General features: G+C 39.7%; 1 protein-coding gene across 1 annotated transcript; it reads left to right on the top strand.

The window, feature by feature from the left end:
• Nucleotides 1-26: 26 nt before the first annotated feature.
• LOC117295460 lies at nucleotides 27-24,510 on the top strand. The gene is made up of 12 exons (XM_033778129.1): nucleotides 27-339; nucleotides 11,468-11,624; nucleotides 13,855-13,972; nucleotides 14,887-15,012; nucleotides 15,953-16,050; nucleotides 16,175-16,231; nucleotides 16,582-16,651; nucleotides 17,351-17,395; nucleotides 17,792-18,006; nucleotides 19,703-19,759; nucleotides 20,201-20,273; nucleotides 21,349-24,510. The coding sequence occupies exons 2-12, from the start codon at nucleotides 11,622-11,624 to the stop codon at nucleotides 21,798-21,800; spliced, it is 1,314 nt and encodes a 437-aa protein (XP_033634020.1). The 5' UTR covers nucleotides 27-339; nucleotides 11,468-11,621; the 3' UTR covers nucleotides 21,801-24,510.
• The last annotated feature ends 1,834 nt before the right edge of the window (nucleotides 24,511-26,344 follow it).

Raw genomic sequence — 26,344 nt, 5'->3', positions numbered from 1 at the left:
GCACTGGGCAGTAGCCACCACCTAGACTTCGGGATTACGTACGGAAAGCTTTCGGGATGATTGGCTACTAAAGGATTGTGTGGCGTGCTTGGCCAGGGCTCTAAACGCAGTAGAGTATCCAGCTGTCATGCGATCGGCAACACACGCACTGGATGTACCAAAAGCAGCCTCAGCAGATTGCCTTCATACCGGGGTTCGAATTTCCTCTGCCCCGACCATTTGTTATTACTCACTGGGATCGAGCGCGCTAGAGTCCCCAGCCGGTGTCTCTCTCTTCAAAGTCCAACCCAGCCTGCCAATCTAAAGCGGTTTTTATCGAGCCCTCTGTACATCGAGCAGGTAAGCAAACTAGTGATTTTGAACCTCTTGGATCTGTTTTTTTTTCACTGACTGTCTTAAGGGATCGGGTAGAGGGACCACTTATATAGAGATCGATAGAAGATGGCAGAAATGAAACAAGGGAAATGTGAGAAGCGCTTGGAATGGGAAGATCTTCTGAAGAAATATACTTGACATGTCCCCCGTTACATTGAGGCCAACTGAATTGCAAAATAAGGAAATTGTGTTGATTTTGTTTTTAACAAACGGAGTTGATTCTAATTAAAAATTGTGAAAGTTGAGTTTGTAGAATAATGCCAACCATGTTAGCAAAAATAATAATTGCTAAAAATTATGCTGTGTTGGTAATTCCCAAATCGAGAATGGTAAAATTATTAATTAACATTCCGTTATTGTAGGACTTGACGGTTGGTCTTAAAAAACACCATTTTCTTATAAAGTATAATCAAGGCGCACACAGTAGCATAAGCCTAAAGTTCTTTAGTTTGTTTGCAAGCGCCAGTTTATCATAGTTAGTTTTTAAATAATCAAGTGAGGCATCTTTACAACTGTGAAAAAAAAAGTGGTTCCATACCCAAGTTATTGAAATATCTATCTATCTATCTATACGGTGAAGTACATTCCTCTTCTAGTAGAGTATAGTCGTTTGATAAGGTGCAAAATGCGTGTTCCGGAACACGACATCCTCAATTTACAAGTGGGAAAAAGTGCAAGTAAAAAACGCCACCCATCTGTCCTAACGTAGGGTCAGTGGACTCGGCCTGCTCCTAAACTCCATGTTTGGGCGGGTCACAGCTGATGCTGGCAGGTTGTTCCACAGGCAGATGGCGCTTGGAAAGAAGGAATATTTGCGTTTAGACAACCTGTTTAGGTAGTTTTGGTGAAAACATTGCTCTGAAAAACATCTTAAATGTACAAAAACATAGTGGTATGCACTATCTCCCTCCCCCCTCTCTGGGTGTGGCAATGGTGTGTTTAATGAGCGTGTGTTCAGATTGAAACTTTGTACTTTAAAGCCATTGGGCACTTTCGGTAAACAGTACTGTCCAAGGCCCGCACTTCGTGTATCACAACTTATATATGATAACAAACCTGTGAAAATTTAGGCTCAATTGGTCATCGGGAGTCGGGAGAAAATAACGGGAAAACCCACCCTTGTTTCCGCACGTTTCGCCGTGTCATGACATGTCTTTAAAATAAATCCGTAATTCTCGATATCGAGAATGGATATTGTTTTAATGTTTTCTCAAAAAGTAAAGCATTTCTTGGAATAATATTTCAAGACAAGTTTTTCACCATTACCTTCTGTAAACCCTGTACGTTATTTGTAAATCTGTGAACTTTTAATATGTTTTGTTTTGAAAGTGTCCAGTAAAAGGGTGAGACGGACTCAAGTGTAGCTCATTATGTGCAAAACCAATCAGAAACTCAGTGGAAGACGGTTCTGAGTTTTACATCTCTGACACGCAAAGTGTATGTTAACTTGTAGATGGGTGGGGTGAAGAATATGCCGCGTGTTTTCTTTTGTAGAAGGGTAGACACGATCGATGATCTCTTGGCCTGATAGCTTAAATGTGTCACATGTGGATCCCATTCCAAACCACTATTTCCTCTGTGAATTCAGTGACCTTGTCACATCTCTCGAAACCCATAGCGATGATTCACAGAACTACACAAAACAAAGCCACGTTCAAAGTTTCTCAATTAACCTTTAGATTTATCTAAGTCAATCTTTGCCAACTTGTGGCATTGAAGCGTTGATGTCACAAAAACCGCCATTGGAGATGTACGTGTCTGATGCTAATCACTCGTGCAAGTAGTTCGTCCTTCGGACGGGACGTATCCAGCCGTTGGTCCCGTGTGTTGTGTAGCGCACGTAAAGGAACCCAGTGCACTTATCGAAAGAGAAGGGGTTCTCCCTGGTGTTGCTGGTTTGATTAGCACAACACCTTGTAAATCATTTAATACATGGTGTTATTGTAAAAGGAGTACCAGTCACAACAGCATAAACTTAATAGAATGTTGGCTGGTACCCTGTTTCTGTGCTTAGCATTCTCATTCCCTTTACAGGCTTTATGAAATAGGGCGGCCCGGACTCGGAAGCACTGGATCAGAAAGAGCTTGTGGGTGTATACAGCTACGGCTACGGTAGACTTGTGGACAAGCCGTTAAATGTCTGTCATGGTGATAGCGTTCCGACTCTCCCCGCGATTCATGAGGTATTCTACTGTCACGACTACGGTCCCATTTAACGAGTTGAAGTAGGCAACCAGCAGTTAGCGATCTCGCCATAGCACCGCTCTCACCGCGTGGGATCATAAATGACTTGTCCACAAGTCTACGGCTACGGCTGTTGCTAAGGATGTTGCTAAGGACGTCCTATACCTCAATGCATGATGACACGGAAATCTAGCCATATCCGTAGCTGTAGCCGCCCATTCGGACAAGGCCTGAGTTGCGTTGTGACCGCGGAAATCTATCATATTATCTTTGATTTCCCCAAAAACGCCGAGGGGCGTTTCCGAAAGGAATCAGGGTAGAACGATTACGCCATGTTGACCGTTACCGTATGGATTAGATAAAGACTTTAATGCCCAGCGGTTACTGACTAAGCGACTTAAAATCACTGCTGGTCAAGATTGTATGAAACTGATCATAGAGTAAAGCCCTTGCTCTGTGCAGTGATGACGCGTTGAGACGGCCATTTTGATTTCTTGCTTACAGAGAGTGAATGAAAGTATACTACAGCAGCTGTAGCTTTGCTAAAGCCAATCACCTTGTCCCAAAACACATTTGCGGTTTTTTTTTCGTCAAATAATCAACGTACAAGTGTTGTTGAAGGTGAAGGCGCGGTCGTCATGCATGTTTCATTTTAGTCACAACATTTTCTTTAAAAGTCATGTTCGCGCTCTTTGTGTGTAGTCGTTATGGTGCCGTTTACTACAAGTATTGCAATGTTTTGACGTGATTTAGCTCCAGTCAATGGCTGTACTTCTAGACAAAAACCTATAAATGGCCAGAATTTGAATACAGTATACAAAGCGCAACATTTCCTTGGAATGTGGTCATTTGTAAAACAAACAATAAATGTTGTTTCTAGTGTCAGAGTCCAACAATTTAAAATAAGCATTCTCACTGATTCTTCCTGCAGTTGAAACACATTGTTTTGTTTTTATTATCATCGGCAACCACGCTGCTCGTTACTACCGGTGCTGGCCAACATTGCTATGTTGTCACTTCCATTGTACTAAACGGTTTCCTTCCTCGAATTATGCCATGTTGCACAATAGATTGGATTTCATGTTACCAGAATAGATTAGAGAGACCATTTTGCAAAACAAATGTAGAACTGAACTCAGGATGCATTTTAGCTTTAACTACTGAGTGTTTGGTTTTGTGTGATGGATGTATTTTGTAGAGAGAGTGAAATTAAGTCTCTGGTGGACTTTAAGAAAAGAAATGTTAACTTCTTTTTAGTAAGTAACAAAGACGTGAAACAATTTTTACCCATAGACACATGTGTGAAACCATTGCAAAAACACTATAGAGACAGGGCCGCTATACAAGCCTATACCAATATCGAGCTTATTTTGTTTGCCCCACAGAGCCCATTTCAAAGCAACGTTGTCTGAATAAAAAAAAATAGTCAACTTGCGGGTACAACCATGTTTTAAATTATGATGGAGTGGGGTGTTGGCTCTAAAAATAGTTGGTTTGGTCTCGACGTTTCAAACAGTACAGGCCTACTCTGCTCGTCTTCGGGAGAAAATGTTCAAACATCACTCTGCTAGATTATCACCATCGGGGTGGTGTACTTATTCATGTGATGCCGTTAACTATCGCTTAAATCCCCCACCAGTAATGTGCTGAATGCACGCCGTTTCAACCCTTGTTTCAACGACCAATTTGGCGGCAATTACCAAGTGCATTAAAAGCTTTAACCACTTATAAGAAACACACGAGGAAGGATAAAGTTGACTCGAGGTCAATGAGTTTTAAAATAAATCGTGTCAACGCGATCGACAAAAACATTCTTGGTATGTTTTATGGTCAGGAAACATTAGTGGTTTTACACAAGTTAAAAATAAACCCACTAGTATTAATTATAGAACAACAATATGCCGTGAACAATATTAATGCATCTGCCAACTGTCAGTACTAACGTAGCCAACGAATTGTGAACGAATATTCGTTTATGTTTATAACAGTTTGATGTAATGTCTTTTATGTATGGTTGGTTTGCCGTCATCAAAATTTCAATAATGTTAAAAATTCGCGGCCATTTTGAATTTCAATGTAACAGGATTTGTAGTCGTAGGCAGTGTTCTGGTTCTGGTTCTGGTTCTGGTCCTGGTTCTGGTTCTGGTTCTGGTTCTGGTTCTGGTTCTGGTTCTGGTTTTGGTTCTGGTTCTGGTTCTGGTTCCGGTTCTGGTTCTGGTTCTGGTGAATTAAACTGCACAATCTCCACAATATCGGGATTTACACGGGTCTTGCAGTGTTCATGTTTTGTGTGATCATCCATATTCATGAAGTAACAAGCCTATGAAAATGTTGGCTTATTCTGCTGTTTGAGTAAGGAGAACATAGTGGAAAACCATGCATAATTTTTAAAACATGTGAAAACACACTGTCCTTTGTGGTTGTAACAACCGAAATTAGCGGTTGCGGGTTTGTTCTGATTTCAATTTTTCGGATTTCAAATACAGCTTTCTTAAAAATGACTTCATTTCCGGAGGTATATATCTCACAAGGAAAATGGTTCTTGTATAAACTTCCGTAGGATGTTTTTAAATTGTGTATATCCTTACAAATCCTGTATACTATTTTTTAAGTGTGTCCATATAAAAACACGAATTCTAAATCGAATAAAATGTATTAGAATATGCACACACGACCGTAGAGTGAAAGTTCATAACCAGAAGGAATCGAACCGAAGAAGACAATGCTGTTTTAGTTAGCCCGTACATAATGCTCATTTATATTGCCCAGTTAAGGCAACAGAAATAAGGTCAGATAATAGCATAAAGAAGATTTAATGTTTTTCTTTACGAGTCAGGGAGCCACTTAAGAAATCTTTCGAAAGTCTAAAAAATAATTAAGCAAAATTTGATGCAATGCTTTTGATTCAATTGTGAAAAAAGAATACAAACTCGGTATGCCAGAGTCTGGGGGACTCGCATCATTATGCTATTGGCCATTTTGAGATATGGTGAACACATTTTGGGTAAATTTGTCTGTATACACTCAGACGAGTCACGGGAGCCACTTAAGAAATCTTTCGAAAGTCTAAAAAATAATTGAGCAAAATTTGATGCAATGCTTTTGATTCAATTGTGAAAAAAGAATACAAACTCGGTATGCCAGAGTCTGGGGGACTCGCATCATTATGCTATTGGCCATTTTGAGATATGGTGAACACATTTTGGGTAAATTTGTCTGTATACACTCAGACCAAACCTATAGTGTCCGCCATACCTCAAAAAGGCTGATATTCACTGTTTGGCTTGGGTGTATACAGACACACTCACCCAAACCAAATAATGCCCTATCAGTAATGTTTCCACCATATCTCTTAATGGCGTGCTGCGTTTTATGGATACTGTAATCCAAACAGGAAAAAACCGTAAATGACAAAAATAACAGGAAGTTGGAAACTCCCTGGACTGTTTTTAGCACCTTTTTATGTTTTCATAAAAACAGACACACTCTTTAAACTCACTTACAACAACAACAACAACAACAGAGAAGGGAAACTTAGATAACAACAACACAAATTACTCTATAACCACAAATACTCACTCTCGAATTCGTGTTGGAGATACAATAAAACGACAGCCTAATCTGGTTACCACTAGCAACCTATTCAGAACAATAATATCAATATTAATGGCTTCTTGATAGCGCTCATATTATCTGTAACAGTGACGCTCAAGGCGCTTCAACAATCAGTATTTTCCGACAGGGTATTGTGTGGAGCTACCTTTTTGAGACCAGTTCCTTATACAGAGCACCATGTGTTTTACAAGGTGCTGTGTCACAATAATGCAGCCAATCAAACCAGGAGCGCTGGGGTGAACCCCTTCTCTTTTCAATAAGTGCACGTGATTTGGTTACGTGCGTTATGCAACACACGGGACCAACGGCTTTACGTCCCAGCCGAAGGACGTATCAATAATGGTTAAATGTCTAGCTTGAGGACACAAATGTCCAACCGGGACGCTACCCCGCCATTCTGCTAAACAGAAACACTAGAGCTTGCTCTTATTAGTCATACTGTTCCTTTCAGGGTAAGCCTTGAAAAATATGCAGCAACCATCTTGAAAACGATATCATGTGAACCCACAGTTTATTCCTATATTACAGAAGATATATCATCATCTTAAAACATTTTTATTATATGGATTTTATTTACCCAGCGGCATAGTCCTTTGACTCGACCTAACAAAGCTTGACCCCCTTGCTTGGATATTAAACAAACGGTCTCAGTATTTAATATTATTTTTCAGACAATATGCCGTTTATGATTAGGTGTTAGTTGATCTTGGCCACCGAGGCGAATCTTTCGGGCATAAATTGGTTACAGATGACGAACCAAGGCTAACTGTGTGCGATAGTATGATGTTACAGTGCATTACACCCGCGTTTGTTAATATGACAAATTCCATTGTAAACCAACGCCTCCTTTCTTCCAAAAGACTGTTTTCAACGGGTTTAAAGGCACTGGACACGTTTGGTTTGTCAAAGACCAGTATTTTCACTTGGTGTACCCCCAACATATTATGCAAAAAATAACAAACCTGTGACACTTAACTGTGAAAATTTGGGCTCAATTTGTCATCATTTGCAGGAGAATAATGAAAGACACCATTGTTGCATTGCTTTGTGTGCTTTCATCTGCATAATAAAAGGCCTCAGCTGAAGTCTTTTATTATTTGAGTGAGAAATTGCCTCTCAAAAACTGCGTTACTTCAGAGGGAGCCGTTTCTCACAATGTATTATACTATTAACAGCTCCCCATTGCTCGATACCAAGTACGTTTTTATGCTAATAATTATTTTGAGTAATTACCAATATTGGCCAGTGTCTTTGAACTAAATTATATGTAACGTAACTCGGGTAAGAGGTGTTACTGAAGGGGTAGAATTCGGTATTGCTTCGGGACAAATTTATGAAAATAAGTAAATAACTTATAAAGGAAAACTGACTTGGTAACGAGCATGGGAGAGCTGTTGATAATATAAAACATTGTGGAAAACGACTCCCTTTGAAGTAAAACGTAGAAAAATGTAATTTCTCATTAAAATAATAAAAGACTTCTTGCTAGAAGTATTTTATTCCTATCTGAAAGCACACAAATTCGTCCAACAAGGGTGTTTTTTCTTTCATCATTTTCTCGCAACTTCGATGACCAATTGAGCCCAAATTTTCACAGGCTTGTTATTTTATAATTATGATGGGATACACCTGTGAGAAGACTGACATTTGACATTTACCAAACGTGTACCGTCCCTTTAACGTAGATTGAAAGCCGGCATTGAAACACCGCCGGGCATAGATCAAGTCTCCACTTAACCAACATAATAGGGGAAATCTTCACCCAAAGATAACAAGATGATAATTTTCGTAATGGACGATTATCTTGGTTTGTGGGGATTCCCCTGGCTGCTCCGTTTAGCCTGGCACTCTGCCGGATTGACGGGTCCCCTGAGGCGCGTTGTCACGCTGACTAAGCCATGATCCACGGACACCAGGGGAGACTGAGTCAATATCCATCTGAAGGCAAATGGGGAAGGAAAGTCAAAACAAATTATATTGGGAGAAGGAGATTCTCATTTTCTTTAAGAAGATTGCGTTTATTCAAGAGTCTTTGTTTATTAATTAATGCTGTATCCACCAACCACAAAGACAAAGACTTTGTTCATTACTACTTTATGATCTGTCCCTGTATACAATGACAGTGATCGGGAAACATTTAAAGTCACCTGGAAATAGAAAACAAATTCTTTCAAACATAAGAGTATATGCTTACGAACAATAAAACAATTTTTTTGAAACGTACAAACTCACGACTTGGTCCGTACATGTACTTTGCAATTGTGTTTACTCTACGCATTACAGGCAAAGTCTGCCTCGATTGACGTCACGAACAGCGCCCTCTTGGGTGGGGGTCTACTCTTAAATTTGTAAATAACATAAGAACTGATGTTAACTGTTTATTCACATTCCACTCATCAAACACATATATTAGTGACAAAAGCTATATTTTGAAAAAATACCACTTCCAGGTGACTTTAAGAAGAACAACAAAATAACAAAACGGATTGGCAATTGCTTATGAACGTTTAGTTCGGTACCAGTGTCAATTTTCTAATAAAATATTATAGTGTGGTAATTATTGTTATTGTTAATAATATTTCTGGTAATGAAACCAATGATGCCTCATAAGTGAACTTAATCACAGTAGTTTGCAAGCCTGAGGAGAGCTGTAAACAATGGTGCTTGCCATATGAACCAGAAACACTAAGGTAAACCCCTACTCCTTCATGATATTGATAAGTGTTCTTGATTTTTGAATGTGCACTACCAATCGTAGTACATCATGACCTATGACTTACTGTCCCATACGAAGGACTGTGTGGCAAAGTATCTTGCTTGAGGATACGAGTGTCACGACTGGGACTCGAACCCACGCTCTGCTTATCAGAAACACCAGAGCCTTAGTCAAGACTGGAACTCGAACCCAGACTCTGCTGATCAGATACACCAGAGCTTTAGTCAAGACTGGGACTCGAACCCACACTCTGCGTACCGAAGCACCAGAGCTTAAGTCCAATGTTCCTGACCTCTCGGCCACGACACGCTAAGTGACCTCAAGAACATTTTGTATCTCTTCCTGTGTTAATTTTTCATAATAACATGTAATTCCTGTTTGGAATTAAGAAATTGTCACCGTCTCAAGAACACACACAAAGCTTCCGGAAAAATTGTAACCGTTATTCAATCTTGTCAGCAGACCTTGTCAACTTTTGTTTTCAAAGAGACCCTGGGTCGATTTTCACAAGGATAGTCCTAACTAGAAAAAAGACTAGTCTTAACTCTTTGTGAAATCCACCCTTGTATACATGCCAGGGTATTTCACGGCAGGAAAGATTTGACACCGGTCATAAAAAAATGAGAAAGTTAACTACCACATCAAATCAAGAGGTTAGTGTAAAATAATGGCTGACCACTCGCAGATAATTTTGTACCGGTGCTTTAATGTTGGCCAGCTGTTTTGGAGAAGAACGATGTTCCCACGTTCAAAAAGGAAATCAAGTGTCCTTTTCCGATTGAGTATTAATTTATTGGCCATCAGCCTTTAAAGGTCGGGTCATAGACTAGCCAAGCTCTCTAGGAGTTGAAGGGTCTGTATACTTTTGGTAATGGCAATAAAAACAGCTGTGTGTAAATAAAGCATTTTGAGGAACTTTTCATTTCGAAGTAACCTATGATTTTGAACCTATGATTTACTGTCTAAAAACAAAACAGGAGACAATAGTTTTCCCAAAGCTATTGATTGGTCTCAATAAGCAAACACATGGTACACTTCCTTTGTGATTATTTCATTTCAAACCAATCATAAATCAGTCTTAATTGGGGGAGAGTATATTTTAGTTTCCACCTAAAGGCCGTCAATGTTCCACAATGCAGTTCAGCTAATACGACATGTCCTGTTACTGAAATGCCTGACAAGGCCTGGGAAGCTGGTGGCAGCTAGTATACTAATTTGGGCATACTAAACCCTTTCGGGTATCTCGTAGGAAAGTGCGAATTAAAACAATATACGGCCTTCAAATACTAGTTACTCTACTCACAAAAATAGGGGGAGAAAAGAAAAAAGACAGAAGCATAACCGGTTGCGTATTCAGGAGGCAAAGACATAAGTTGATGCTCGAGCTCGAACCAAACATAAAGTTAGGAGGCACATTGCTTTCGGGTTGCACTTTTGGTTCCCAAAAAATGCGCGCTTGCTTTGAAATATCTGGTGGAAAGATTTTTTAAGTGGACTGTAATTGTGACGTACGGTTTTCCTTTTACTTCGAATTGTTTTTCTTGTATAGCCCAAAGCGCCCAAAACATGACTCTTTATAAACCGTCAGTTTTATTTGAACCGCGCGCGCATACGGCAAGAGCTAAGGCACCATTTTGACAACGAGCTCACAGAGCAATGACCAAGTAAATCTGCTATTTATGGAAGATTTATTAAGTTGAATACTATAGGGTGTGTTTTGTCTACTGTAAAGAGTTTCAAGTGTTAAGTCTGCACTTTAGTAAAAATTGTCTATTTCGCAAAAATAAAATGGCGCCAATTGTGAATTCAAGTGCTTTTTAACGCCCGGAAGTTATGTACATTTTGTGTGAACTGTGTATAACCCTTTAGGGTGTTTTCACAAGCTCAGACGTTGACTGTCAGACCGTGTATACGTGCATTCAAGCACAATTTCCCCTTGTAAATAGGCCAAACTATTAAATCACCATATTATTTAGCAAAATGTTATTTGGCTGATTACAACGTTGTCGTCGCTGCACTGCCCATGGGCTGATTGTAAGCTCTAAAGCAGAACATAGACTGGTCCAGGCACTGGTCTTACATGGCCAATGATCTCATTGGATAAACGTGCAGTGACGTAAGCTTTTCGTATCTGTGTTATGATTGGTCCGAAAGTGATGTTGTTTGTCAGCTTGCACTTTCGGTCGACTGCTTAGTTGCACATGCATGTTATGTAATTGGGTTATTGTCACTATGTAATGTGTACAATATACGGTTGATTTGACTGCGAATCTCCATGTGAAACGGATGCGAGGTCAAAGGTTTATCTGGCATGATCCAGCCAGGCGCTCGACGCAGGTATCTGGCAGTTATTCACAAGCCTCGAAGTGTAACGTCAGATGTTCAGGCTATAAGAAGAACGTCGCACCCAACTTTGTGAAGTTAAATTGAGCTTAACAACGATTGACGTTGATGGCGCCCTGTTCGCACACAACGTGTTATTTATCAACAAAACACTTCTACACAAGCCATTGTATCAGTCCTGATGACGAAGATCATTGCAGTCCTAACTTCAGATGTTGCTCTGTCTTGTCCTAGAATCATCCACCTTGCTTCTGCAGCCGTGATCTTGCGGGGCGTGGAGGATAACTGGTCCCCGTGGAATAATGAGACGAGGCGGGTGTCGATCTTCGTAGTCTGAGTCAGTGTTTGGAGTTTCATGGTTCGTGAGATAAGCTTTCAGTTTTAATTTATGGTAAGTGCGAATTGATTTTGTGATATCACGCCCTCTTTCACGTTATAGTGCAAAATCTCGATTTTGCATTGAGTACCGATACATACCTACAACGACTATTTTTGTTGCCGATGCTGCATACTCCAAAGGAGTTCAGATTATGCCAGGAATAAAGGCCAGTGTATATTGATACAGCATTAAAGACAGTGGACACTATTGGTAGTTGTCAAAGACCAGTTTTCTCACTTAGTGCATATAAACATATGCATAAAATAACAAACCTGTGAAAATTTGAGCTTGATTGGTCGTCGGAGTTGCGAGATAACTATGAAAGAAAAAAACACTCTTGTCACACGAAGTTGTGTGCTTTTAGATGCTTGATTTCTTTCGAGACCTCAAATTCTAAACTTGAGGACACGAAATCTAATTCGTGGAAAATTCCGTCACTTCAGAGGGAGCCGTTTCTCTCAATGTTTTATACTATCAACTTCTCCCCATTACTCGTTACCAAGTGAGGTTTTATGCTGATAATTATTTTGGGTAATTACCAATAGTGTCCACTGCCTTTAAAAGAACACGTTGCCTTGGATCGGTCGAATGCGTGGTTTTCCTTTTACCTCGTCGACTAACACGGTCGGCCATTAATTTATGGGAGTCAAATTTTTGACGGCCGACCGTGTTAGTTCGCAAAGCAAAAGGAAAACCACGCAAGTTTGAGGCAAATTTGTGTGGATCACTGTACTCTACTTTTAAAGCACCTTTCCAACCATATGCATTTTATAACAAACGGTTTCAAACGTTTTTTTAGACCAACTCGTCCGATCCAAGGCAACGTGTTCATTTAAAAGCACTTCATAAAACGCATATATATACATATTAAAAAATTAAAAAAGTTTCCCAGTTCGGCAAAAGCAGTCAACTGAAAAGTCGTATTATTATTTTTCGGTAGAAATTGAAAGCTCTTAAAAACAGTCAATCTCATTCAGTTTCAATTGAGGTGCAAGCATTATTGATCTTTTGCGTCATGTGATTTTATTTAAAAGGATAACCATTCAATTAGCAGTAAACAGCATTCGAAAATGCAGCAGCTTTTTGCAAAAAATCTATACTTGCGCCTACGCAGCTAAATTAAATGCCGACTTTTGCATGACTATCTATAAAAGAACGCCTTGTAAAATTTAATTGCATATAATGCTATATGAGTGAAAGTGAACGACGGTTTCACTGAAGAGGCAAAATCGTTTTAATGCGAACACATGGAATGGAACTTAGGCTGAAAGATGCTGTTTTGTATTTTTTTTAAATGACCACGAAATTCCATTAAAAAGGCTTGCTGCTTTTTGTGCAATTACCATCAGTAAAACAAAATTTCGAACATTTCTCTTAGGTAGACTGCCAAATAAAGTTACGAGATGTTCCGTTATTTGTATTTTTCTATTTCCATAAAGTACAGGAATATTGGTTGCGTTTCGTATGACTATGAAGGCACCACCCTCCCACTTTATACGTCATGCACTGTCAGAAGGCGCGTCCCTATAGACCTAACACAGACCCATTTCTGTTTCCGGAATGGCGGGAAACTTCTGCAAAGTGTAATCAGTGACATTTGGGCTTCCTGGCCCTAACGATAAGATCACTGACTATCTCTACATGATATAGGGGTATTTGATTGGTCTAGACAAGGGCACACGATTGCACACCAAGTCCATGACCACTTTTAAAGGTAAAAAACAGGATCGGTTGAGTTTGGTAAACAAATACTGAATTATTTTCAGTCTGAAAATTTGTTTTTAATTTGGGAACTCCGTGATATGCCGTCAGAAATGTACTGCAAAGTGCGAGAAAAAAATTATCACCCATTAATTTAAGTATTATACAGGATTGGTAGGGATTACACAAAAAAAGTCACAGACAGCGTTCATGTTTTGTGTGATCAACCATAGACATCAAATAACAACATTGTGAAATCTGAATCCGTTGGTCGAGAAACTAGCAAACCATGCACAATTTTCAGTATGTGAAAACAATGTCCTGATTTTTGGTTGTAACAAACGAAATCACAATCAGTGTAAGTTTTTTTAGATTTTCAGTTGCAGTTTTCTCGAATAACGTAAAAGGTTATACGACTTGTCCATACCTTCCCAATAAACCTTCCCGTGGCGAAACTTAACTTGACCTGGGAGCCCCTAAAACACTTGGTTTAATTTATGTTTTTTGTTTATATTTTCCAATAATTGTTTTCCTTTTTTAGATGTATCCATACGTTAGCCTAGCGCAAAGGTTATCTGCTGTTGTTACTGTACTAGTACTGCTGTGGTCGTCGCAATGCTGGGCACAACAGGTTATCGCCAAATGCTGGCTGTTCTCGCGTGAGTACGACCCCTAAGACGTGATTTTGAAGGGTGATGAAATTAAAGTATATCCCCAGCCTCGCTACAGTAGGCCCTTGTCGAAACCAAGGCTCTCGGCTCCAGATTCGGCTCAGGCTAGCTTGGCCCCGCGCGGTTGTTTTGACAATTTAATTCCTCGTTCTTTGCGTTTGTGCTCAGGGTTTCAGACAAGATTACAGCGCCTGGAAGCCGAATCCAAAGCCGAAGACGTGTTTTCGAAAAGGGCCATAAATAGGCAGAGCGCCGTATCGATACCTCTCGTCACTCTCACCCCTGTGAACAAGGTTGGTGCCAAACTTGTTTAGCCCAAATTGGTACGATTTCATCGCGCCATTTTGTTTTTCGCGACATCTTTTGCTTGGGATAGCTGCTCTATAAAGCTGTCTAAGTCATGCAGGCCTTGACAAAAGGCTACAGCCTCACGACACTGAGCTCTAGTGCCTAAGCCGTAGCCATAGTCTTAGACGAATATTAAACAGGAACCGTAAGCCGGAGCCAAAACCTGGTTATAGAAAAAATTATAATCGGTGCATGCAAAGTTTCGATGACGATATGAGTCATTGACAACTAACATGTCGACTAACTCTTAAATCTTGGCTTCATCTAGTACCCAGCGAAATGTTTCCAATTAATAAAGTGACTTTGTCATAATGCATCCCTGCTGAGTAATATTGGATAATATTCAACTTTTAAAATTAAAAAAATATCAGTTCCGTAATCGAATATATTTTCCCTGAGAAATTATGATACATTCTTAGAGGAACATTACAGAATTGGTAAGTGGTTTGTTTAAAGTGCTTACAGTGCCAGCAAGTGTTTTGTTAGCAAAAACCAATTCTGTAATGTTCCTTTAACCATTATTTGGATGATTGTTATTATTTTTTCGTCTTCAGCTGACGTGAACGAAGCGAGTATCAATGTCGAGATGTCCACGATGAACCGAGGTGACAGGAGTGACGCAGCCACAGGGGGACAACTGTGGAGCGTCTCGGCGAAAGTGACGTGGGCAAGACCACCAAGTAATAAACGAAATAACTCACATGAATCATGCCTTTGATATATTATGTTATGTCAAACCAATTACCATGAACATACATGTCCTTTCGTATATGGCAGAAGGTATTACAGAGCAACATGGCTGTGCTATTTAAAGACCGGGTATACTTTTGGTAATAATTGTCTACGACCAATATCCTCACTTGGTGTATCCCCATGCACGTGCATAAAATAACAGACCTGAGAACAATTTGGCTCAATTGGTCATCGAAGTTGCACAAAAAAGACAGAAAAGACTCCATAGTTTCAGTTCTCGAGAAAGGGTTCATGCATAAAAGCTTTAATTCTCTGAGATTTCAAATTGGGTTGAAAACATAATTACACCTTTTCTCTAAAACTATAGTCAAAGGGAGTAATTTCTAGCAATGTTTTATAATTTCAACAACTCTCCAAGTGCTCTTTATATTTGTTACCGGGTAAATTTTCCTTGTGGTGTAAATACAAAAGAAAACACTCCCTGACGCACAGTAGGCAGCAGTCAGGCACCATATGGTGCGTTCGGTTTTTTTTTTTCCCCTGGGTCGACCCCGGCCTGCCCCGGTACGTTCGAATAGCTTTGACGGGGCTCACCCGGGTCAGCCCCCAGTGCCCTGATTGTGGAGTGGGCCACCTGGGGGTGACCTGAGGTGTATGCCGTCACCACGAGAGGGCGAGTGTGATCGTTCGATTAGCTCTTGGCAGGGGCTCACCCGAGTGAGCACCGCGGGGTCGACCCAGGGAAGCTTATCGAACGCACCCATTATGGAGCAGAGAATCACGGAATGTGGATGGCAACGAGGGCCAAAGCTTTTCGTTTAGTCAGGGTTTGAAGAAAGGGAAAACAGCTTATCACCTTAGAAGTATGCAACGTGTGTAGCATTGTTACATAATACACTAGTGTTTTCATTGTGGTTTTCTCCATAGCCCTTGGCGTTGATGGCGCTTATGCAGTCAGCGTGGTTCGGATGCCATCGTTTCAGCCACCCAAATTATGCCAAATAGAGACCACAGAAACTGTTGTCGTAAGTTGGATTTTATACTTTATATTTATATTTTAAAATTTTCTTCTGAGATGAGACAAAATATTTTGTCAACATCAACACAATGTTTGCTATTTTAAATTTGCTTCTTTTTGTGTTTTCTTAGACGCCAGAGGAGTTTGTGTTCAATGGATTGGACTTCGGGTTTCTGTACGAGTTCAGGGTGAGTCAAACGAGCACGCTCTACGGGGACATACGAGTGATTGACCCGCTCTCTCATCCAGTGTCTTGATCCTCGTACCCGTAAAACGATGCATATGGAAAGTACTATTGGTACTGATCTGGGGGAGGGGGTAACTTATGTACCGGATGATTAGTGTCCCCTTTTTGTGTAACAACGTTTAGCAAGCATATTTTATTTATACTTAAAAATTAGGTAAATAAGCGGGAAGTGGAGGGAATACACCTTTTTAAAAAGGGAACAACAACATTGTTATGTAAATTTTAGTTCAATTCGTTTTCTATGCGTTGTGTTTTCAGGAGTTGACTTTTGTTTTAATTTGTCGTTTTCAGATATTTGTAGTCAACCGCACAGCTCTCTCGAAGTCTCTGGTCGTAGTAGCGAAGGGATTCGGTACATCTGGTGAGAAAACTTCTCCACATTTCCTGAACTTTATTTATTATGTGTCTTCTACTCTTTAACAATAGGCTATTATAGTGAATGCAGGGCGCGCTCAATCTTACACTGGGCCTGGTGAAACTTTCTAATATGTGTGTGCATTCACTTTTTACTTTAACAATTTAAAGTTTGTTTCTGCACAGCTGCTGGACCTTCCTCTTTTCTGTTTTAGCTTTGAGCAAGAGGGAGAGCACATTTACTTTGTGTTTGTATTTTTCTCTGTGTTATAGGGAGCCTGATGCCACTTTCTATGCTCTGAATATTGTTTACTTGTCGGAGATTACATGTCCTAATATTCTCGATGTGTATTATAATTATAGCCATCCCTTTTCTCAGAGAATTTTAGGGCTAGTTGAATCGGGTATTGTAAACTTGTTATGACCTTCACATAGGTAACGTGTTGTGTTATTTGTATTATGTGTTATTGATTTGAGGATTTGAATCAATTCAAGTGCAGGAGTGTGAATTTTGCTGTGAATTTCGTGTGAATTTTGCTGTAGTATTAGTGAATGCTTGTCCTTTCCATAGAGGACCATCCCTCTTCCTGTGCCTCTACTTATATACAATTTTTAAAAATTACACTCTGTTTGATATTTATGTTTGTGTAGGATGGTATTAAAGCCATAAAATGTATTTAAATTGTTTGATTTACTTGTTTTGCAGACTGCTTTCAGGCAACAGGGGACAAAGGATTTTGCCGAACTGCTGGTAAGTTAGCCGATTATAACCAACAGAGGGCGCCAATATAGACGGGCGATCGGTGAGGCAGGCCTATTCATTTAAGTACCTGGCCTCTCTTTACATGAATGAACTCACAATATTAAAGTAAGAGAACGTACAGATACGCGAATATCTACAAAGTCTTCAAGCTTAAAAGCTTGAGGACAATGATCTAAATTGTTGATGCAATTTTCCCAAATAATCGAAAAACTACATCAATAAAAGTTAATAATCACATATAATGGGGAGGATCGGGTTGGCATGTTGTTTATCTTTCTTGTGTTTCACGATGTATAGACCCCGTTTGGAATCACTTTAATTCCTGCATGTTTTTCTCCAAACTTAATAGTTTCTAATATCAAGTATCAACTTCAAATTCGACAGAGGTACAGTTTGCTGGATCACCCATCGAGCCTCGCATAGACGCCCTCTGCCGGAAGCAGGCAAACAGCTCTACAATCAAGGCCCAGGTATCCTGGGAACCACCCATACAAATACAAGGATTCGTTACGGCGTACAAGATGCAATATTCACAAGCGGGTGCTCCGGCCGGAACCCTTCCGGAGGTGACAACGGCAATGCCCGATATATCCGAAGGGGTAAGTTAGTTCCGGACGCTCCGGTATTCTGATACCGGGCTATGAAGGAGTAGCAAAGTGATGACAACTTTCTTAAAGGCACTAGACACCTTTGGTAATAACTCAAAATAAATGTTAGCATAAAACCTTACATGGTAACGAGTAATGGGGGGGGGGGCTGTTGATAGTATAAAACATTGTGAGAAACGGCTCCCTCTGAAGTAACGTAGTTATTGAGAAAGAAGTAAATATCCACGAGTTTGATTTCGAGACCTCAGATTTAGAAATTGAGGTCCCGAATTCAAGCATCTGAAAGATACACCAAGTGAGAAGACTGGTCTATAATAATTACCAATAGTGTCCACTGTCTTTAAAGGCACTGGACCCTTTTGGTAATTGTCAAAAACAAGTATTCTCTCTTGGTGTATCCTAACTTAGATGCATAAAATAACAAATCTAAGTTGCCTCAATTGGTCTCACAATGTTTTATTTTATCAACAGCTCGCCATTGCTCGTTACCAAGTAAGTTTTTATGCTAACAATTATTTTGAGTAATTACCAATAGTGTCCAGCGCATTTAGATTCAATAATTATTTCAAAATGTTATTAAATTTGGCGTTCACTCATTTGTATGAAAACACCAAACAATTGTTTTTATTTTGTGTATTAGTTGATTGTGTTCCTATCGAAATATGAATCGGATAAGTAGCAATTTTTTTCTGGCAATTTGTCAGCATGAAAATTTGCATTGGTGTTAACTTCTTAAATTTGAGTTGAAAAATGAAGCTGGCTTGTCCAGCTTTTTTTCTGAAATTGATTGCTTGAATTTATACTTGTAATATTTGAATGGGTTTATATTTTTTTAATACTATTTTGCCCTTTTTCTATGCAACATTCTTTGTCACCCAATTCAACTAATTTGTTTGTATTATTTTAACCTTAAATGAAATAATAGGGCCTACATTTGTGAATTGTTAATCCCGGGTCATATATTGAACTGTACCCTTTAATTATTTGCCACTCTAACTTTTATTTTGAAATTATTCATTTTTTAGAAGAGACAAACATAATTTTAGAATTGTGTTAAGATTGTGTCTCGTGTTTGCATTATTTTACTTTTTTCTTTTGTTTCTCCTTTCACTGTTTCTTGATTTTAGGCATAAATTATTAATGTATTAAATATGTTCGTGTTTAGAAATAAGCACTGTGCATTTAAGTCTTTGAACTGTAAAATAATTCTAAGGTAAACTGACAAAATCTAAAGACAAATCTAAAACTGCTGAACTGACTGAAAACCATTAATTCTTATAAGAACCAACAAAGAGTAATTTGTCATTTGCAAGATTTATAGAGTAAGTTGTCATATACTTCAAAGGGGGACTTGGACTTCTGAGGTGTTCTAACCGATTACATTAATAATTGGAGTAGCTAGGCCTATACAAAACTTGATTACAAACAGAATGTTCAAAACCAGTTTTCCATGCCATCATCGAAGTGCTTGGTTTTGGCGTAGGCATCACTTACTTCACAACGTAGGCCTACTTTTGATTTTGAAAGTTAATAGTTTAGTTACCGGTATATTATGCCCAAAACCATTGTATTCGTAGGCCTATTTATTAATATTTGATCTCTTTGGATAAATTTGTTTTTTGAGAAAGACTCTTTTGGGATGAAGGCGTGAGTGTTAACACTTTTTTGCATTTGTTTTGTTTTAAAGGGAAGGGTTCACAGTGAGCTGTTTGATTTGGCAACTGGGACGTCTTACACACTGCTGGTAAGTATTTGAACACAGTTGGTGTCTTCTGTGGAAGTTATGGGGAATGTATTGGAATAAACAGTTAACTTACAGGAATTCCAATTTTCAAACATGATTGTAAAGTAATGTACAGACCAAGGTGCTCCCAACCTACCAACTGTTACCCCCCTCCCCACCCCAAACTAACTGCAGCGGGGCACAGATCGCCCTTGCGTCCCATAGACCTTTATCACGCTGTGGTCATCTTGATTTAATACTCCATTCCAACTCATGTAACCAAACTGAGGCTGGACGTAATAACAGTCTGGTGCCATACCCAATGGATGTTAGAATTCATGTTGTTGGAAACAGGGAACATGACCAAGATGGTGACATCGTAGCACAGTCATTTGGATCGAGAGACTGCATCCCAAGATGTCAATGTATTTTAACGTAATTATGTCTTTTCTCTGTCTTTAGATTTCAGCATTTGTAGTCCAAGATGGCGGTTTCAATGAGGGATTAGGAGTTGAGCTTCACTTTCAGACCACGGGTGAGTAATATACGTCTATCGTTCATTAAGAACACTCCATGGTGGCATGGTACTTTTCTTCCATCTACAAGTTGATGCCTGCGTGGTTGCATTGCCCTAACAGCGCCCTCTGTTGTTTATAACCGCGTCTTCTGCTAACGATCCTCTCCTACTGCTGCCTAGACTGGGCCCCTGTCTTTATCCGCAAGGATAAAGACAGGTACCAGCTATTCAGATCCAGTGATTCCATTGGGTATAATGATACTATTGGATAAATGCAGTGACTGAAAGCTACCGTAGCTGGGTTTGTTTTGATTGGTCTGACTCACCTCGGTTGGCCAATCAAAACACAGATATGGAAAGCTTACTTTCGGTCGTCTGCACGTGTGTGTCCACGTGTGTGGTAGTATGTATACAGTACATGCATGGTGGATACGGTACTTGCTTGGTAATGTTGGTGTAGAATGTGCGTGTATCTCTTTGAGAGGTCAAAGGTCAAACCACACGCCGGTTTTTGGCCGGTGTCTGGCGTTATTCACGAGCCTCGAAGAATGATGTCAGACGTTCAGGCTAACTGCTGCCCAGCCCCTTCGCCTCTACATAGTTATCACAAACTTTGCTCTATAATTCATCACTGTATGCGTCAATCCATTGGTTTACGACGTAGGCTTTCAATTACAATCAGATTAATTGGCGCAAACTACACGCCCTCCTCTCCCTCGTGTACAATGACATTTGGGGGGCAAGCGGGGCAAATACATGGGGCTGTTTAAATTTAATGAATCGAACCAAAACTTATGCACTCGACCTAATTGGATGCAAGGGTCCTGAGCGGGGTGGATACATTCCTCCTGCGTTCCCCGCTGGTTACGCCAAGGCTCACGAAATGAATCTATAATATTTTGTTGATCTTCCTTCTCCACGATTTAGGCATAATAATCTTTGTTTCGTAGCTTGTTTTTGAGGTTGAACCTAATATTGAGCGAGTGGGCTAATTTATGACAATCATTCAATTCAAAGAGTGTTTGTTTTTTTCTCTCAATTTTAAAGTTGTCATTTTGTTTCGTTTTGAATTGCCAACTAATTTCACCTACAGGCGCGCTGACGTCTTTCTCTATCTGCATGGATCTTCCGACTACCCTTGCACCACCCACTCCACCTGAGAAAGTAACCCCCAAGCCACCACCAGTCAAACAACCGACCACTCCTAGTCCCGGGAACTTGAACATAATAAATGCCACTGTGATGACCAAGGACGTGCTGACCGGCACCATGGCCGAACAACCGACGAGCGGCACGGAGACAACTCGCCTCCCAGATGTGACGACACGGTCGACGACCAAAGACCATGTGGGGGAGAAGGCGGTGTCTTCGTCGAAGACGGCGGGGATCGCTGTGGCTGCCTGCCTGGTATCAATAGGTATAATCTGTGCTGCGGTCCTGTTCGTATTGCATCTCTTGAAGGAGAGGACGACGAAAGAGGCTGCGATCAGACCAGACACGAAGGGTGCGCAGAAAGGGACTAAGACGACGACTTCACCCGCCTAAAATATTAAAAAGAGCAATCATTTTTGTGCATCCTACAACGAACCATAGAGCCATTCAGTTGCATTCACCATAGAGCTATTCACGCCCATGGTATATAATAAAGGGGCAAAACAAGTGGTTACAGACTACATGAATTACAATCACAAAGTTGTGGGTTCGAATCCGGCCAAGCTAACCGCTGATTTCACAATCATATGATAAGATTGAGTATTGTCGTCTAGTTATTGAGTCACACTGTAAATTGTATCCTTCATTGTGATAGACGTTAAACCAAAATGTGTATGTGAGAGATTGGCTGTTAGCACTTATTTCCCCTTGTGTGCATCATGTTCCCTTTTGGTGAAGATCATCTTAACAAACACCCCCATCAAAGAACGTGTCCTGATGTTTAATGTACTGTATACGTTTTCAGTGATGTTCCAGCACACAGTTCGCCAAATGAGGGACCGAATCTCCTGCCACGCCGACAGTAAAAAAAACATGTAGTAAAATTTGTGGTAGTTGGTGATGAATTTTGATAATTATGACAAATTTACACCTTGTATTATCTTTCGACGCAAGGATAGATATTAATGTTACACATTCTTGCGTGTTGTAGTAATTTTATCAAACACGTCTAAAATGTTGGTTAATCAGAGAAAGTATATAATTTGTAAATAGCTTTAAGATTGCACGTGGGGTATTGTTGTAAATTTTGATTTCCATTTCTGTATTAATCACACACACAAAAACAATTATTGTATATAAAAAGCAATTTAAAAGACACGACATAATGTCTACGCAATGAAATTAAAAGCTGCAAGGCATGTAGAGACGAGGACTATACAGACAACAGATGGTTATAAGAAGAACCACAAAATGACAACCAAGAAATAGACAAAGATCCAGAGGCAGTCAGAAGAAAAGATGTAGGGATGATACATCAAAGCTGGCGAGGGGGGGGGGGGGGGGACACAAACCTATAGACCGTTATATTGCAACGTCACAGCCTGAGTTTTTGCCAACAAGTGTTGGGAGAACTACGGTTAGCGATACATTCGATGGTAACTACACATAATATGCAAAAATAGTGCTGGCTTTGAGGCAATTTACAGGCAACCAGTTCCAGGAAATCTCCCAAGAAGAGATTCATATTTGAATGTTTTCATAATTTCCGTTGGAATCGCAAGCCAGCGTTTGACAAAAATACTACATGTAGTGTGCTACCGAAGTGGTAATGTCGCATGCACTGCAGCTGTTTGCCTCCAAGAAGTTGCCTGGAAAAGTTGCCTTGTATGGCAAGACGTAGAAGATGGCGGCAAGATGACGTTTGTATCGATCGTCAACAAGAAGTCAACGGAAAAGTATACATCTTCGACGCCAACCACTAGTACTAATGATTGGTATCGAAGATACTTTCACCTTGATAACCGTTTTCGTCATTTGGGCGAAATTTACAACCGACTAAGACAAAATGTAAAAGAAAACTTGCGTAAAACGTGTCATTCCATTTTCATACAAGGCAACACATATCTTCATAATATTAGTCACAATCATGTCTGCTAATTAAGGAGTGATGGATTCATCACATCGTCATTGCAGCCTGTCTGGACAGGTGGCGAGTCTAACACACTCCAAGGATCTCTCTATAAGATGACAAGCTCAACCAACACAGGAGTGATACCTCTGCGTGATTTACTACGGGCAATTTTATTACGGATATTAAAAATATTTGCGCGTCGGTGCGTCCGTTCTTATTGATTAAACTTGTTACATTTTGATGTATCATAAGGCGATATTGTGATGTTATCTAATTATACTTTCTTTAATTTCCTTTTGTGCATTTTGCCGTGCAGTATAATATTTGAAGATGGTGTCTATACATGTGTATGAAAAGTAGGTTTATGGGGTATGTATACTTTTGGTAATGATTCTGAACATTGATGGCAGTTACTGTGGTAAGAGTCTTTTGGTATTTAAATCCCTTTTATACAAGTTTTCACTTCGATGTTGGCCTACTGTGGTTGTGGAAAAAGATATCACTTTTTATCCCCAAAATGTTAAATCTGAAAAGCGTGAAAGCGGAATTTTTTCACAGATAGTGTATTCCAATTGCAGATTTTTTCTTCATGTGTGTATAACCACCCGCTCATGATTTTTGGTAATATCACGAAAACGATACCACATTTAAACTCAAACTTTCACAGGTTAGTTTTGTGGCATAATATCTATACAGCTACATATGATTATAGGATTGAAGTAGACATTTGGTTCCAATTAACAAACGTATACAATCCCTTTAAAGTTCAAAGTAAACATACCCTGGCGATGTGGCAATGTCTTGCAAAACTAAAAACACTTTTGAGGAAGCAGTCCTCTTTTATACATTTTGGACTAGTCGTAATGTTTGTGCTTTTTGAAATATAGTATTTGAAGATGGTGTTTTTATCAAAAATAGATAACTTTTTCAAATTCAAAAGGGTAACACTATAGTGGCACTGTCTTGAAAATGACACTAAGGGCAGACACTTTGAACAGATCATCATTTTTGTTCAGATGAAGTATTCATTCATCATATTATATTTTTTAAGTTTATTTGTAACTTTTGTAAATATTTGTTTTGTGAAATGTATACCAGCATTGGACGATCCATGTCTGTTAGAATTTAATGAGTCGGTTGAATACAAGTCTAAAATCAAAGATGCTATATTAGATTTTTGGCCCCAAACATAAAAAAAAATAGGTTTTTTTGAGTGAAAGGTATTTATCACCCGCTCTAACGAAAAAAAAAGGTTTAACTTTTACTTTTATTGGTCAGGAACCATGACAAAAATTTAAAACGTTTCTTATAAAACACATAAGTCACGTGATGTATTGTCGGGATCCCGACAAAAAACTAATTTTGAGCACTTTATTTCACTGCTACTAATTGGCTGACTTTTTCGAGCAACGGCTCAAATGAAAGCTTGTAACTTTCTCGACCCCCTTCAAAATGCCTTTTAAATCAAAATGTTTTGGTCAAATCGGCAAAAAATCTGACATAGCATCTTTAACTGATATGTTTCGAATAAAGTACAATAAATAAAAAGAGTATCTGAATGTGGGCCCCAATCTGTGACTTTGTGATTCATCACAGGAAAGTGAAGGCAGTGGACACTATTGGTAATTACTCAAAATAATTATTGTCATAAAACCTTACTTGATTAGGAGTAATGGGGAGAGGTTGGTAGTATAAAACATTGTAAGAAACGGCTCCCTCTGAATTGACGTAGTTTTCGAGAAAGAAGTAATTTTCTGAGGATTTAATTTTGAGACCTTAGATTTAGGATCTGAGGTCTCGAAATCAGGCATCTGAAAGCACACAACTTCGTGTGACAATGGTGCGACAAAAGTGTTTTTTTCTTTCATTAATATCTTGCAACTTCGACGACCGATTGAGCTCAAATTTTCACAGTTTTTTTTTTTTTTTTACGTATATGTTGAGATACACCAACTGTGAAGACATTCTTTGGCAATTACCAATAGTGTCTAGTGTCTTTAATTTGACTCGAAATCAAGTCGAGAGTCTATATTATTTATGCCTATCTCGCTGTCATGATTAGACGACACTGCAACAACGATTTGATGCAAATATGATTTACACCTTGGTAATAATTACATCTGAAAATGTCTTTTACGAGTTGCAGCGGCTTGGTGATATATTTCTCCTGAAATGGGTTTTTGTTTACGATTTGAAAGGGTTTTCAAAGGAACTTTGGCGGTGTCTCTTTCATCAAGAGCGTCAACGCCACATTGATGGTTTTATTGGCACTACATGTTTTAATATAATAAGAAATTTACCCCGAACCGCATGGAAATAAATCTCGGCGTTTTTTAAGACCCGTCCATGGAGATGGTTATGAGTCATGCACATCTTTTATAGAAGTCGTCAAACACAAAATAAATTGCGGTTCTCATATTTTGCGTGGGTATCGATTTTGAGGGTTGCTGAGCTGAGGGGCACACCGTGTAATTACACGCTCTTACCGGTCGAGAGCGCTGGCGGGCCCCGGCGAAACATGGAGAGACAAGAAACGCATGTTCTTTGTCCTCGGTATTTGGTGATTATATTGGCCTGTCATATTTAAGGAAAGTATCCCGGTGGCATGAAGTTACTCATGATGACGTAGTAAGTGGGAAGGACCTGTGGCTGTTTGCAGCAGTGTTCGGTTTTAGACTTGTGGACAAGTCGTTAATGGTCTGTCGCGGTGAGATAGTTGAGTCGTGGTGGTGGCGTAATAAATGTGAAAGTTCCTGTGAATTACCAAGTGGAACTGGTCCGACCCCCCCCCCCCTCCTCCCATTAGACACAAAACCTCCATGGTGTTACAATTTGCGAGGCATCATCATTCAGTTGGCCACAATGTGGTCTTTCTCCCTTTTGTGACTGGTTTACTTCTTTCAAGAAGGCTTGTTGATAACAAACCGTTAAATCACATGCCTGGTCTTGTTTTGCCCGAGCCCATTTCGGGGGGGGGGGGCGGGGGGGGGGGGGGGGGGCGGGGGGGGGACGGGGTGACCCCACT

This window comes from Asterias rubens, chromosome 10, assembly GCF_902459465.1.
Source record: "Asterias rubens chromosome 10, eAstRub1.3, whole genome shotgun sequence".
Classification (NCBI taxonomy): domain Eukaryota; kingdom Metazoa; phylum Echinodermata; class Asteroidea; order Forcipulatida; family Asteriidae; genus Asterias; species Asterias rubens.
The sequence above is the reverse complement of the archived record's forward strand: the minus strand, read 5'-3'. Positions and strand labels throughout refer to the sequence as shown.

Coding starts and splice junctions, on each gene's coding strand:
- LOC117295460 (XM_033778129.1), top strand. Junction 16,051..16,174: donor AGACCACAGAAACTGTTGTC/GTAAGTTGGATT, acceptor GTGTTTTCTTAG/ACGCCAGAGGAGTTTGTGTT. Junction 16,652..17,350: donor GAAGGGATTCGGTACATCTG/GTGAGAAAACTT, acceptor CTTGTTTTGCAG/ACTGCTTTCAGGCAACAGGG.